General features: G+C 40.5%; 1 protein-coding gene across 9 annotated transcripts in view; it reads left to right on the forward strand.

The window, feature by feature from the left end:
• Positions 1-13,764, forward strand: part of OSBPL8 (oxysterol binding protein like 8) — a 114,459-nt gene that overhangs the window by 60,633 nt on the left and 40,062 nt on the right. Inside the window, exon 1 of one of the 9 annotated variants that reach the window (XM_068162365.1) lies at positions 8,136-8,397. The exons of the other annotated variants lie outside the window; for them this stretch is intronic. Coding sequence (XP_068018466.1) covers positions 8,256-8,397 — 142 coding nt within the window. The 5' untranslated portion in view covers positions 8,136-8,255. Of the gene's footprint in view, positions 1-8,135; positions 8,398-13,764 lie in introns of those variants that run through there. 9 annotated transcript variants of the gene reach the window in all.

Below are 13,764 nucleotides of genomic sequence, written 5' to 3' on the forward strand. Positions count from 1 at the left end.
TTTGGGTTGGAAGGGACCTCCAAAGGTCATGTAGTCCAAGCCTCTCTGCAGTCAGCAGAGGCATCCTCAACTGGATCAGGCTGTCCAGAGCCTTGTTGAGTCTCACCTTAAGTATCTCCAGGAATGGGGCCACAACTATCTCCCTAGGCAACCTGTTCCAGTGTTCCATCACCCTCATGGTAAAGAGTTTCCTTCTAACATCCAATCTAAATCTGCTCTTCTCTAGTTTGAAGCCATTGCCCCTTGTCACTGCAGGCCTTTGTAAACAGTGTCTCTCCATTCTTCTTGTGGACCCCTTCAGGTACTGGAAGGCTGATATTAGGTCTCCTCAGAGCCTTCTCTTTTGCAGGCTGAACAGCCCCAGCTGTCTTCATTGCAGAGGTTTTCCAACCTCTTGATAATTTTTGTGGCCAATGCTGTGTATTGCACATTAATGCCGCCTTCTGGTTCAGATCATTGTTGGTTTTCTTCCACCTTGCCTACTAAGCAATGAAACCTTACTCATTGTTTGTGCCTTGAACATACTAAATGACCATACTGCTGCTTTGCTAAATATTTTATTTAGAATTGTCAGACTTGGAACTGGACGTGAATAATTCAGTAGGCTTTTGATGGAAACTTTAATAGGTTTGGGGAGTTAGTTTCTGCTGTAAAGCCTTGCTTTTGTGCCATAGTGTCTTTTTAGACTCTCTAGTGAGCTAGTGTGGCCTTGCTAACTCACCATGATGATTTTTTTCTGATTTTTTTTTTCTTTAAGTGTAGTGCATAGAGATTTTAGGACAGCTAAAATACCCTCCAGTTCCAGCTGTTGATGCATAGATTGAACTACATCAATGTAGCTCATTTTCTGTTTGCATTCTATAGTTGAGAATATTATCAAGCATTAATTGGCAAACTACTAAACCTTCATTAAGCTTATTTTGGGGTTTTTACTGATTTTTAGGCATTTTGTTTTTTTTAAATCTACCTACATGTGGCATTACAGGTAAAAAATGAACACAGAAAATACAGAGTCCAAGACTGTGTTTTCAGAAGCTGTAGAGCAAAACTCTGCTTGTTCGTCTAAGCTGTTTATTTTGTTACACAAATAATCTCTGGTAAATTCGATTCTTGTGAATCTTGTTCACTCAATATTGAATCAGGACACTGCTTCATTGATTTGATAAAATAGATTTATGTAGCTATAGTAATCACTTAATATGTATGAAAAAACTCCTAAGTCTCCTTAGAGATTTCAGTATTTTCTAACACAAAAATAGGCAGTTAAAACCTCTTTTTGATTTGTGTTTTGCTTTTTCTGAAAACATCATAAAGGCTTAAATAAGCTGTACTGGTGGTAAAGAAGGAAATCTAGTTGAAGTTGAACCTCCTGTGCTGTAGTTTATATCCATTGTTCCTTGCCCTATCACAGGGTGCAACTGAGCAGAGCCTGTCCCTTCCCTCTTGACACCCAGCCCTCAGATATTTAGAAACATTTATTAAATCCCCTCTCAGTCTTCTCCAGACTAAAAAGTCCCAGGGCTCTCAGCCTCTTCTCATAGGGCATATAGCTCCAGTCCCCTAACCATCCTGGTATTAAATGACTAACATCCTGGATTAAATGACTAAAGAATGTGCTAGGATTTTAATCCACAGGGCACTGCATTTGGGAAGAAAATATAAACTTTTGTTCCATGTGAGAGAAGATGGAGAGAGAAAAATGGATGGTTTTAAGCAGTAGGTCCTGAAAGAACACTTACTACCCACTGGAGGGTTGAGCTGATTCTGGAGCCACGATGACTAAGAAAACACAAGACCTGGATGTTACTATCCACCTGAGGCAGCTAACAAGTTGAAGGTGGTTTGTTGTAGACCTATACAATTTTCAGTTTTTAAAAAACTTTGCTTCAGGTGTTTGGCTTAATTCACAGCAGCAGCATGTTTTGTTTGACCAGGCAGTAATAAATGTCTGCAGCTCCAGATTCTCATCATCCTTCTGGCCTGCTGGTGGTGAGTATTCAAGAAGTGCTGGAGGCACAACACGCATGTCCTTTTACCAGCTCTCAGGGAAAGACATATTTCTGCAGTCAAGTGGAAGAAAAGGTGCAGCCCTCATGTCAGTGAACTCAAAGCCTTTTCTCTTCCTGAGATGGGCAGTTGGCTTTAGTACTTTAGCCAGATTTCTTTCAAAATGTCAGTTGGAGGCTTGTTTGTTCATGTGGGGAGTGCAAGACTGAAGCCACAGTGGAGAGGTGCCTTGGAGCTGGAGAGAAAAATCCTGCGTGCCCATGATACAGCAGTTGCTGAGCGCAGAGTAGGCTCTAACTTCTACAATACCAGTATTACTTAACTGCCGGCTTCTGCTGTTCTTTCAGCTAGCTCTTTCAGTGTGTTAATATTTCTTTCTGATAATATTTCTTTCTGATAATACCATTGTATTTGGCTTGTAGATGGTAAAATCTTGTCATTTTGTCTCATTCCAAATCAAGCTTTACCTGGGCAGTTGGGTTATATCTGTTTGACAATGATATCTGTTTTTCTACTAATTTCCTTTGACTTTACTCAGTGCATCCATGCAGAATGGATTACTGAAGTTGGGCACTTGCTCTGCAGAATCAATATGTCTAATGTCTTGGGAAAATGTTAGCACTCTCCTGATGCATGGAGATTCTGTCTAAAGCCTTGTGAGGTCTTGCTGCATTCTTGGGAGGTGTTTTGAATTGGTCTTACCTTATCTTTTGATGCTGGGTATTTTGTAAAACAGTGGATAAGAGACACACAGACTGGTGGTTCTCTAGGTAATTCTGGGTCAATACCTGTTGTACTGAGGCAGGGACCTGACCCCAGGGACACTTCGAAGTTTTATCACGGTGCTTATCTCATGGAGATGAAACTTTGGTTATGCAAAATGCGCAGCTTGTTTGGAACAGCTTTAGTGATGTTTTGTCTCCAATGGGATGTAAGGTAGGTTCTGGTCATAGAAATCAAGGAAGGAGCTTGACCCCCTAAATAATCTACTCAGAACGTGTATTCCCAGACAGAATTTCTTGTGAAACATTTAAAATTCTGCTGTGTGCAGTTGGTCTCTTGATGCTATTATTCTGACCTCCTTCTTTCTTACTGTAATGTGTACTCTGGCACATTCCTCTCTGTGTTTATTAAAACTGTGCCATTTCTGAAATGCTACTCCACCCTTTATTTGTGGCTTTGGTAAATTGCATGTATGCCTTGTTCTGTGGGTTACAGCTTTATGAAAGCATGGGGCTGGGTTTGAAAGGCACAGCAGGACTATTACTGTGAAGCTTTTTAAGCAAGTTCTTTCTCCATGACAATCTCTGCAGAACTGGCCTACTTGGACTTGAACTGTGACCTTGAGAATTTAATAAAGGCTAAGATGAATGCTGTTGAAACCCTAGCAGAGAGCAAGCCTGTTTACTTGGGGTGGGAGGAGCTGAGTAGGAGTGTTAGCTAGTGAGGAGGTGCAGCCAAGTAGGGTTTGCCAGCAGGGTACTGGCTGCCTTGCTGTTCATTCATAATGACTCTCAGGTGTGCTGCTGAAATTACTCCTCAGCTAAAGTGCACTCAGTTTGGAAATACTAGAGACTAGAAGACTTTCTTTGGTGGAAGAAATTTGCCACTGCAAACTGCCAGCGCTCTGGTTCAGATATATATATATATATATTTTTTGTAATCAAATCTTGGTGTCTGAAGGCAAGTATTATCTTTTGTAGCCTTTTTGTTAAATAAGAGGAAAACAGTGCAAGTTTATGTACAGATATCAGGTGTGGGATAAAACTCATTTATGGGTATGAGAGTCTAGCAGCTTCCTTGTATGCTGTTTTTTGTGTGCTGAAAAGTGTGTACTGCATGTAGAGAACTGTTTATGACCTTTTGTTGGGCTAGGAGGAGAATTCTACTGGAAAACATAGTGTTGTCAAGATGTCAGGGTAAATTATTTTCAGACTTGAATGGCAAGTCTAAAAGGCTTCTGTTTTCTCTGCAGTCAGTTTTCCTTCCCCCCTTATAGCTTTCACTGAGTTCATGTTTAAGAGGGTTTTAGCTTTCACTTTTGTATCTTTAAGGGAAAAACTGTGTTTTCTTACATTATGTCATTAGATGTATTTTTAGATCTACTGATGCATCAGTATCAGTTTGTGTTCATTATTTTAAACCTTAATCATTCAATTCAATTTGTTCATTACTTGAAACTTCTGAATCTGTGAAAAGGATTATTAGATATAAAATTCCTCAACAGGATAGTTCAGAATAGATTATATTTCAGTTCAAATCTCATGCTTGGAATTCACACCTGTACAATTCAGAGAGATCTTTTTGGGATAAACCTATCCTTTTCTTCATCTGTAAACACTTCTCAGCTGGGGAAATGTTCTAAACCCAAACCCAGGCTTTGTCAGAAGTGTTCATGCGCTGTTAGAATTGCATGCATCTTCTATTCATCTTTGTTTTGTACACTGAGATAGAAGTTTTCCTCCAGGCAGTAGCCTGTAAAAATCTCATGCATGGGAATTTGATTTATTTTTCAGGCAGCATTTACTACTGAAGAAGCCCTGACATAGTAGTCAATATGAGACATGCATTCTGCCCTTTAGAAAATGGTATACAACAGATGAGTTTTCCTCCTTTAAAGATATGTTCAGTAGATTGACTAAGAATGGATTCTTCCCCTTGACCCCTAGGAGACTGTTTTCCTTTTGGTGGCATAGCTAATCTTGTTTTCATGAAGTACTGAGCTTTTATTATGAGGAATCTTACTTTCTATGTACAGATAGTGACACACACCAGATGCATTTTATACTAGAGTGCAGATGCTTTCCTATTTATGCAGTTCTGCAGTTGGGCTTGGCCCTAGCTGGGCTCTATTTGTGAGTGTTTTGAAATGGTGTAAAGTTCCAAGATGTGTACCTTAGTGCATTTTGTATGTACATCAACTGTGAAGGCACTGAGAACTGGTATCAAAAGGATAGGAGGCTGCCTGGAACATTAGGCCAAGATCACCTAAGGAATGACTGTAATTCTGATTTTATCAGTAGACTGACCCATTCTGTCTGACTTCGTTTTGGAGGAGGGTAGATGATGAGATTTTGGGGTGTTTTTTGGTGTGGGGTTTTTTTTTTTAACTGTGTGACTGATTATGTGGTAGCTAATGAAGTGCACTCCTTCATTGTCAGGTATAGGACATACAAATAAAAGCACTTTCAACTACTGAAAAATACTTCTGTGTCCCTTCAGGCATCAAATCTATTTCAAGGAATTAAAACCCTTTCTAAGAGCTTTGTGTGCTAAGTATGTGGAGAACAGAAACTCCTTTAATTATTCAGGCTGATACTCAAGACTTATAATAAACTTTCGCTTAGAATCACACTGTGGAGCATATACTCCATGTATGCCTGCACCTTGTAGCAGGCATAATAAATTTTAAGCTGCTGAAAAAGAGTAGAACTAGTGAATTTTTACAGCTAAACCATGTAGTTTTTTGTCACTGCAGATTTAAGTGGCATTTGAAGATGACATGGGAGGAGGTAGGGGGAGATGAAAGAGCTCAATTTAGATGTTTTTCTTTACCCCTTTTTCTGTGTTGATAAGGGAGTCATATTTTTGTCAGCAGGCATAGAGTCTGCCTCTCTTATATTGCTGTTGACTTAAAGCAGAGGGTACTTAATCAGAACACCCAGATAACAGCTCCCTTTGTTGGGAGAAAGCTAACATTATCTGAATTGAAATTCTTAATTTTATCTAATCAAAGATTTAGTTTTCACTTCAAAATGAAGAAGAGGGCATAAAAAGGAGAAAGATTTTTATTATTTTTTTTTTCAGTCTGTTCCACTTTAGTTTGGCTGTATGTCCAGTGTCAAGATACCCCAGAAGGCGCAGAGAGAAAGAAGGGAAGCTCTCCAGGATAAATTGTTTCCTCAAGCCCCGAGGTGTCTAACTGCTTTTTAGTAACATGACCATAAAGAGGCAGAGAAGACTGTTGTGGAAGAACTTGGTAGTGTTGGCTCCAGAGCTGGCAGGCACAGCAGCTGGAGATAGATGCAGACAAAGTGGCGCAGGCTGGTGGTGGAGCCTCCCATGAGGCTGTTGCGACCCTGCTGTTCTGGTACAAGATATGGAAACGTCCTGATACCAGTGTCAGCAGAGTGTTCCAGGCAGGGTCATAGCCCTGACTCTGAAAGATGAGATAACAGACCCATTAGCTGGGCAAGATAGGTCTGTAATGAGAGGATACAATTCCTTCTGTGTGTAAGGGAAGCTTTTTTTTTCCTCTTGGTTTTAATGAGAAAAAAGGAAAAGCATAATCTGAAGAGATTTGGACCTAAGGTAGTTGCCTTGTTTTGTAGTTAAGAAGATAGATTTGGAGAAGTCATGTAGAGGTGTGTTTGGGGTGTGTTGTTTCTGGGTTTTTTGTTGTTTTGGTTTGGGGTTTTTTTGTTTGTTTAATTATGTTCTCCCTCTTTTTATTTCCTCCATGTTAACTCCAGCATTCCACTCCTTCAGGTTTTCATATGCTCTTTTTGTTCCTTCTGGGACATCTGGACAAGGACTGCCTCAACTGAGAGAAGTATGAGACACAGTGGTAGATAAATGTGGACAGGCCTGAATAATGATCAGCCAGTTTTTCTTTCACCTTGTGCTAAACTGAGTAGATTTTTTCACTTCTTGTACAGAAGAAGTGACAGTTACATATCACATCAAATAGTGTCTACTGCTGGCTTTTATTTGTTAGCTATTTGTTTTTTTCCAGTTAAATCTTTTTTCCCTGGCATGCATTATGGCATTAGTCTGTTAGGAGGTGGGAAGTTCTGTCTAGCCATTCATAGAATCTTGGAGGTTCCTATACCTCATAAACAGAAAAATGTCTTAGTGTGTGTATCTCTAGGTACTGTTGCACATGCACTTCGCACAGTTAAGAACTTATAAAGGTTATGAAATACTTCAGCCTACTGTATTATCCTTGAGCCAGTGTGAACTGAAACAGTACACTTACTGACATAAGAGCTAGAGTAAACAGTATTATTTGAGGATAAATTACATTTACACTGTTTATTTCACTTGTGGGACACATTTAACTTTGTAAAGAGAAGAGAGCTCGAGTATGGAGTAAGAGAGAACAAAGTTCTTAGTTTCAAGACAGTTTTTAGTGTCTTTATTTTTCTGCTTTCCATCCAACAGAGTAGATTTCAGAGTGGATTTTGCCAGGAATAAGGTGTGATGAGGAAAGTGGGATCAACAGAGAAGCATCAAATGGGAAGGAAAATCCACCTCTGAAGAGGTGAATGATAGTCACCAGGGCAAAGCAGCAGTGAATCTAGTGATCAGTGGATGAAGGAGGTTAGAGGGAGCTTACTTGATGTTACTCTGGTAATTATCAGCAGCTTGGATCAGTTGGTTTGTAGATTTGAAGTACAAATCCGTGGGACTTTGTGATATTTAAAATTCAAGTTGGTTCATTTGAATGTTCTGTTCATTGCATAAAATATTTGAAGCATCAATGATAAAAGGATACAGGGTTTTGAGCTTATTTTGCACAGCTCTTCCAGGAGTGAGTCTGATTTGTATATATAAATACTGAGAGTAGAGAAGAGATAAAAATCTCCCTTTAAATAAAAAAATAAGAAATGAAGATGTAGAAGCCATTGCAATCAGTTGTTGAAAAATCAGTTAGGTAAGTGCCTAAACAGGAAAGTTTGATGCGGCTGTGTACTGCAAAATAGTAGCTCCCTTTGCACATTCTTGGGGTGTACCACAGCGTCAAATAGAGAAGCCACTTAGCTCATGGGTTGTCTTCTGTGCAATATAAATTTGGAACTTGAAAGACTAAGAGGAGAAAGAACCGATTTAAGGAATCCTTAAAACCTAAATAATTGCCATTTTTGTGTGCTTATAAAGCACAGATAAATAGGACTAAAACTGAGAAGTGAAAAAAATAAAAATATGAGATGCAATGTGTTTGTGGAACAGAAAGGCTGAAACAAAGCCATTCTGCTTTAAGCATCCTAATGGGTTTGATGAGAGAAGTATAGCATTGCTTGGCTCGCTGCTGATTTGGCAGCCTCTGTCTCTTCGCTGCATTTTTCATGTGTGCCCTTCGTTTGGCAGTGGTGGTTGGTTTTTGTGGTGGTTTTTTTTTTTCCCTTTTTATATCTTACTCATCAGAATGTGAGGTAAAAGGCAGTTACTGCAACACTCTTGTTTCAAGCAGCTAATGCTAACCAGCTTTCACAAAGAACATAATCCTTACACAAACACCTTGAGTGATGAAGGAAGAGGGGCCAGTGCGACGTAGGTTTTCTTCATGTGCTGGGATTTCATCTGTGTTTTCCCCAAGAGCTGATGGCCGAAAGCTTGTCCGGAATGCTTCCTTTGGAGGATATAACGAATTCTCTCCTGCTTTACCAGGTTTGTTTTGCTCTTATATTTCTTAAAATGTGAGATGAAAACTAGAGCTTCTGCTGTACGTTTTTTTAGCTTAAGTGAAAGTAATGCACTGAGTTGTTGGTAGAAATAAGAGTATTTTCTTCTGTATGTTTTTCAGCCTGAGTGAAAGTAATGCACTCAGGTGTTGGTAGAAATCAGAATATTTTCTTCTGCACATTTTTCAGCCTGAGTGAAAGTAATGTACTGAGATGTTGGTAGAAATCGGAATATTCCTTGTTTGCATTTGAGTAACAGCTCTGTCATGGCAAGATTTGCACACAGGCAAGCAAGTGAGTTAACTTACACCACAGCAAATCCCTCTTTAGAAGACCTCTATATTTGGTACTGACTGGAATGTTTGTGGTGGGTTTTTTTGTGTGTGTGTTTGGGGTTTTTTTTGGTGTTGTTTTTTTGTTTGTTTGGCTTTTATCACCCAAGTTTTGTAATGTGGTTTATAAATGCTTTCCTCCCTCGTACTTGACACTCCTTGAGCACACAAAGGACTTGCTTTAAAACTCTAAGGTGCAACAGAAGGTTTTAATTTGCCTATAACTGCTAAAGAATCTGTGCTTATCTGTGGTTTCACATAGAATGACAGGATAGAATGAGTTAAGGCTAAAAGCACAGCCTTGCTGAACTCTTGTCATGCAAGATTTTTCAAGACATTTCACAGCAGACAGGGCTTGAATCTTGTTTTGCTCATAATCCGTGTCTCCTGAAAATACAGTACTGGAATACTGGTATTAATTTCCAGAGTTTAATGGTCCATAATATGTACTTCTGATATAGGTACCTCAATTTCAGCAGTTTACATCAGGAAAGTCTGATGCTTGACAATGTGTTACAAGGTCACCTCCTCCTGAAAGGGGACACTGTAGAAATTGTACCTCTTTATCAGGGTCTCTCTGGGTGTGTGATTTGTCCTGTGCATGTGCGTATGCTCCTGGTTACTTAGTCCCAGGGGGCCACAAGGATGGTTTTCAAGTGAAATAGTTTCCACATTTTCTTGTATGCCTTCTGCAGAGTGGCTCATTGAATTTGTAAGTCCTACCTCTGAACCCATGGAAATAGTTGGGGTGCAAAGGCTGAAGGCTGATGATGAGGGAGATTCCTGCATCACTGTCTGCTCTGGGTTTGCAGAATCACTGGAGCATCATGTTCAGCCTCAGATGGGTGGGGACACTTGCCTGGGACACGACATTCTGTTAAACTTGATGTTTTACCTTGTAACATTTCCTTTCACTCTATTTTGTGGAATGATTAGCCTGCTACCAAGAATATATCACTGAGTTTTATTCAGTCTGCTCAGAAAATAAGCATCTCAAAGACTGAAAGCATGGAATTGGCAACTAGACAGATCCTCCTTCTCTTAAATGCCTGTAATATGGAAATTACTGAAATAAAAAAGGATTCATTTCATGTTTAGAATAAAATCACAGAATTGTCAGGGTTGGAAGGGACATCAAGGATCATCCAGTTCCAAACCCCCTGCCATGGGCAGGGATACCTCATACTACATCAGGTTACTCAGAGCCATATCCAACCTGGCCTTAAAAACCTCCAGGGATGAGGCTTCCACCACCTCCCTGGGCAACCTGTTCCAGTGTGTCACCACCCTCATGGTGAAGAATTTCTTCCTAACATCCAATCTGAATCTGTCCATTTCTATTTTTATTCCATTCCCCCTAGTCCTATCATTACCTGACACCCTAAAAAGTACCTCCCCAGCTTTCTTGTACCCTCCTTCAGAAACTAGAAGGCCACAATTAGGTCTCCTCAGAGCCTTCTCTTCTCCAGACTGAACAGCCCCAACTCTCTCAATCTGTCTCCATAGCAGAGGAGCTCCAGTCCTCTGATCATCCTCTGGACATCTTTTCTGCACATGTTCCACCACCTCCAGATCTTTCCTGTAATAGGGGCTCCAGAACTGGACACAGTGTTCCAGGTGGGGTCTCACCAGAGTGGAGTAGAGGGGGAGAATCACTTCTCTTGACCTGCTGGCCACACTTCACTTGATGCAGCCCAGGATCTGATGGGCTTTCTGAGCTGTACACTGGTGGCTCCTGTTGAGCTACTCATCCACCAGCACTCCCAAGTCCTTTTCTTCAGGGCTACCCTCAAGCCAGTCACTGCCCAGGCTATATCAGTTTGTTCCTCTACATTAAAGCTATTTGCCATCCACATGCAGAACAATTGGAAACCAGATTTTAATTAAAAAAAAAAACAAAACAAACAAAAAAAAACGTGTAAAGCTACAACTAAAAATTTTTGATCTTTTGGAATCTTTCCTCTATCTGAAGAATTTTAAACAGCATTAATATGCTGGAAGGTATACTCTTCCCATTTGTTTTAAGAAAAGAGTAGCTATTGCCTGTCTAAGACATACTCATATACAGTTACAGTAAGGAAAAATTTTGGTTATTACTCTTTATTGTATATACTGTTTAGCAAATAGCAATAGCAAACATGACTGTGATGAAACGCAGAAAAGGACTTTGCTTGGGTCAGCAATGTGCCCTTGTGGCCAAGAAGGCCAATGTCATCCTGGGCTGCCTTGAGAGGAGTGTGTCAGCAGATCGAGAGAGGTTCTCCTCCCCCTCTATTCTGCCCAGTGAGACCTCACCTGGAATGTTGCATACAGTTCTGGGCTCCCCAGTTCAAGAGGGACAGGGATCTGCTGGAGAGTCCAATGGAGGGTTGCAAGGATGATGAAGGAACTGGAGCACTGCCTTGTGAGGAGAGGCTGAGAGACCTGGGGCTGTTTAGTCTGCAGAGAAGCTGAGAGGGGATTTAATAAATGTTTATAAATATCTGAGGGCTGGGTGTCAAGAGGAGGGCACAGGCTCTGCTCAATTGCACTCTGTGATAGAACAAGGGACAATAGATATAAACTGCAGCACACGAGGTTCCACCTCAACATAAGGCGGGACTTCTGTACTATGAGGGTCACAGAGCACTGGAACAGACTCCCCAGAGAGGTTGTGGAGTCTCCTTCTCTGGAGACTTTCAAGGCCCATCTGGATGCATTTCTGTGTGACCTGCACTAGATTCTGTGGTCCTCCTCTGGCAGGGGAGTTGGACTTGATCTCCGGAGGTCCCTTCCCCCCTAACATCCTCTGATCCTGTTTTTCTGGTTACTTTTGTTTCAAAATCTATGTGGAAGTCTGAATTAGTTACTAAGGTGTTTTCTTAAAACTGGTTGTTAGAAAGTTATTGGAAACTACTCAGTTAAAAAGACCATTGGCTCCTGGGTTAAATTCTGTATAAAGATTTTTCCTTGTCTTCTACCTTGTTCATTATGTAACACCAGTATGGATATCTTCCAGTAAGTGCAGCTTGTGGTTCTTCTAGAAGCATGGTTTTTTCCAGCTTTGTATTTTGTTCTTCACAGTTGCACACCAGTAATCAAATCAGTCTGTTCCTTGCTTTCCATTTGGAAGCTGGTGATGATATTGTTGGCTTGACATTTATGATCTTTTCATGCATTGCATTGGGTTGTTTTTTTTCCTGGTGGTTCTTTTTGTTGGAAATAAAAAAACTACTCAAATGGATAGTAATTATTTCTTCTGGATAAAAGAGAGCTGACATTAAAAAGTAACATGTTTTTTCTAATGTGTTTTTCTCAGGTATTCTTAATTGCAGATGGTATTTGTGGAGAGGTACCAAACCAGTACTTGAGATGTAGGAGGTGTGACGTGATTGGTTTTGTTTCTTCCCTTCCCTCAAGATTGATTGAGGGGACAGATTGCGGGTGCAACTGTGAAGAATTAAACCCATCTAATGCTTCACAGTTGAAATCCCTTCACTAAACAGTTTTGGTTTAACATGCACCCTGCCACAGATTTTAACCTAATGGTTCTTTAGCAATAATCTTACAACATATATGCTTCTCATTTTTTGTTGAAGGTGATGTTTTGGAGGATGTCTTATTTTCTTTTGGTATCGACTGTGTATTCCAGCTTACTCTCTGAAAAAACACTGTTTGATTTTTTTAATTGGCATGTAGAGTGTATAGAGTTCTAGTTGTTCCACAACCTGCATGTGTTTGAAAGCTCATAGAGATTTCTACCTGCTTGTTTTGGAAGCATACGCCCAGTGCTCACAGTAGGAAGGTACTAATGGACAGTTTCCCTTGGCTTCAAAGGTCATACCGTAAACTGTGGCTGACTGCATTGGGGCTCGGATCAGCCTTCAGAACCCATGCAGCCTGTGATGTTAAGACAAGGAATGCTGCACTGGGAGAAAACCTGCTGAGACTTCATGTTGCTCTAAACACAGCCTCTGATGTCTAGAACTGCTTTAGAGGCTGCAGTACTGGAGCATCTGTTTAAATTTGTAACTGTTAAAAATCTACAAGTGTCTTAATACTGAGAGCTCTGAAGGTTGGTTCAAACAGCACTTTCATGCTGTCTCCTAACTTTGAAGATTGCTTTCAGGATTTCAGGTAGAAAATGATCCACAAATTCTAACAGGGAGGAAGTTGCAGAAAGGGACTGCATCTTTAACACCTGAATTTTTACACTGTGAAATGTAAGCTCAGGTTATATTGTTGGAGAGTTCCTGATTGAATTACAGGATGGAAAACAGCAAGTTAAGCTTAAATATGAAGCCCCAAACCACTGATATACTTGAAACATGCTCTCATGCCCTGGCAGTCTCTGCTCCAGATGCTGAATCAATGACTTTTTGTGGTGCAATTTTCAGTACCTCTGGGGTGAACAAAAGATGGGGGAAGGGGGGGGAGAAAAAAAAGAAGCAGCAACACAAAGCATCAATCATTTAGGGGCACAGCTTTCTTGGCTTTGATGTTGTCTTTGACAGAAATCCATAAAGAAATTCCTTCTTCATAACTGAGAGCAGGAAGGGAGCAAACAGTATTTCTTATTGTTGATTCTGTGAATATAATTGTGGTGGTGGTGTTTTCTTGGCCAAGTATTTCCATAACAAAGTGTGCATCACCTTGGACTCACAGCTTTTTGTGATATTTCAGTACAAACTTCCCTGCAGATAGTAGTATCAAACTGTACTTGTTAGTACTGCAACTGCTTATGGTACTGAGCTCTCTCCTCCACCTCAATTGAGGCTCACTTGAAGACACCCTTAGAGTGGATGAGTGTGTGCCTGGATCAGCTGCTGGGTGATGTTTTATTCTCTCTCCATGTGCTAAAATGTATGTTGAAAAAACAAACCCTTCTGTGCCGGTATTCCAAATGAGCTTATTCCCACTACAGAGGGAGGTTACAAGTGGGGTGGTGTAGGATGTGAAGCTCACCCATTGGATTTTCTCACAGACCAAGATGGAGCAGTGCAAGGTGTCTCTTGCAGCATACTGACTTGGGTTCACTGGCA

The sequence above is a fragment of the Melanerpes formicivorus genome, unplaced genomic scaffold (genome assembly GCF_026170545.1).
Source record: "Melanerpes formicivorus ecotype bairdi unplaced genomic scaffold, bMelFor1.0.p_v2 SCAF_64, whole genome shotgun sequence".
NCBI lineage: Eukaryota > Metazoa > Chordata > Aves > Piciformes > Picidae > Melanerpes > Melanerpes formicivorus.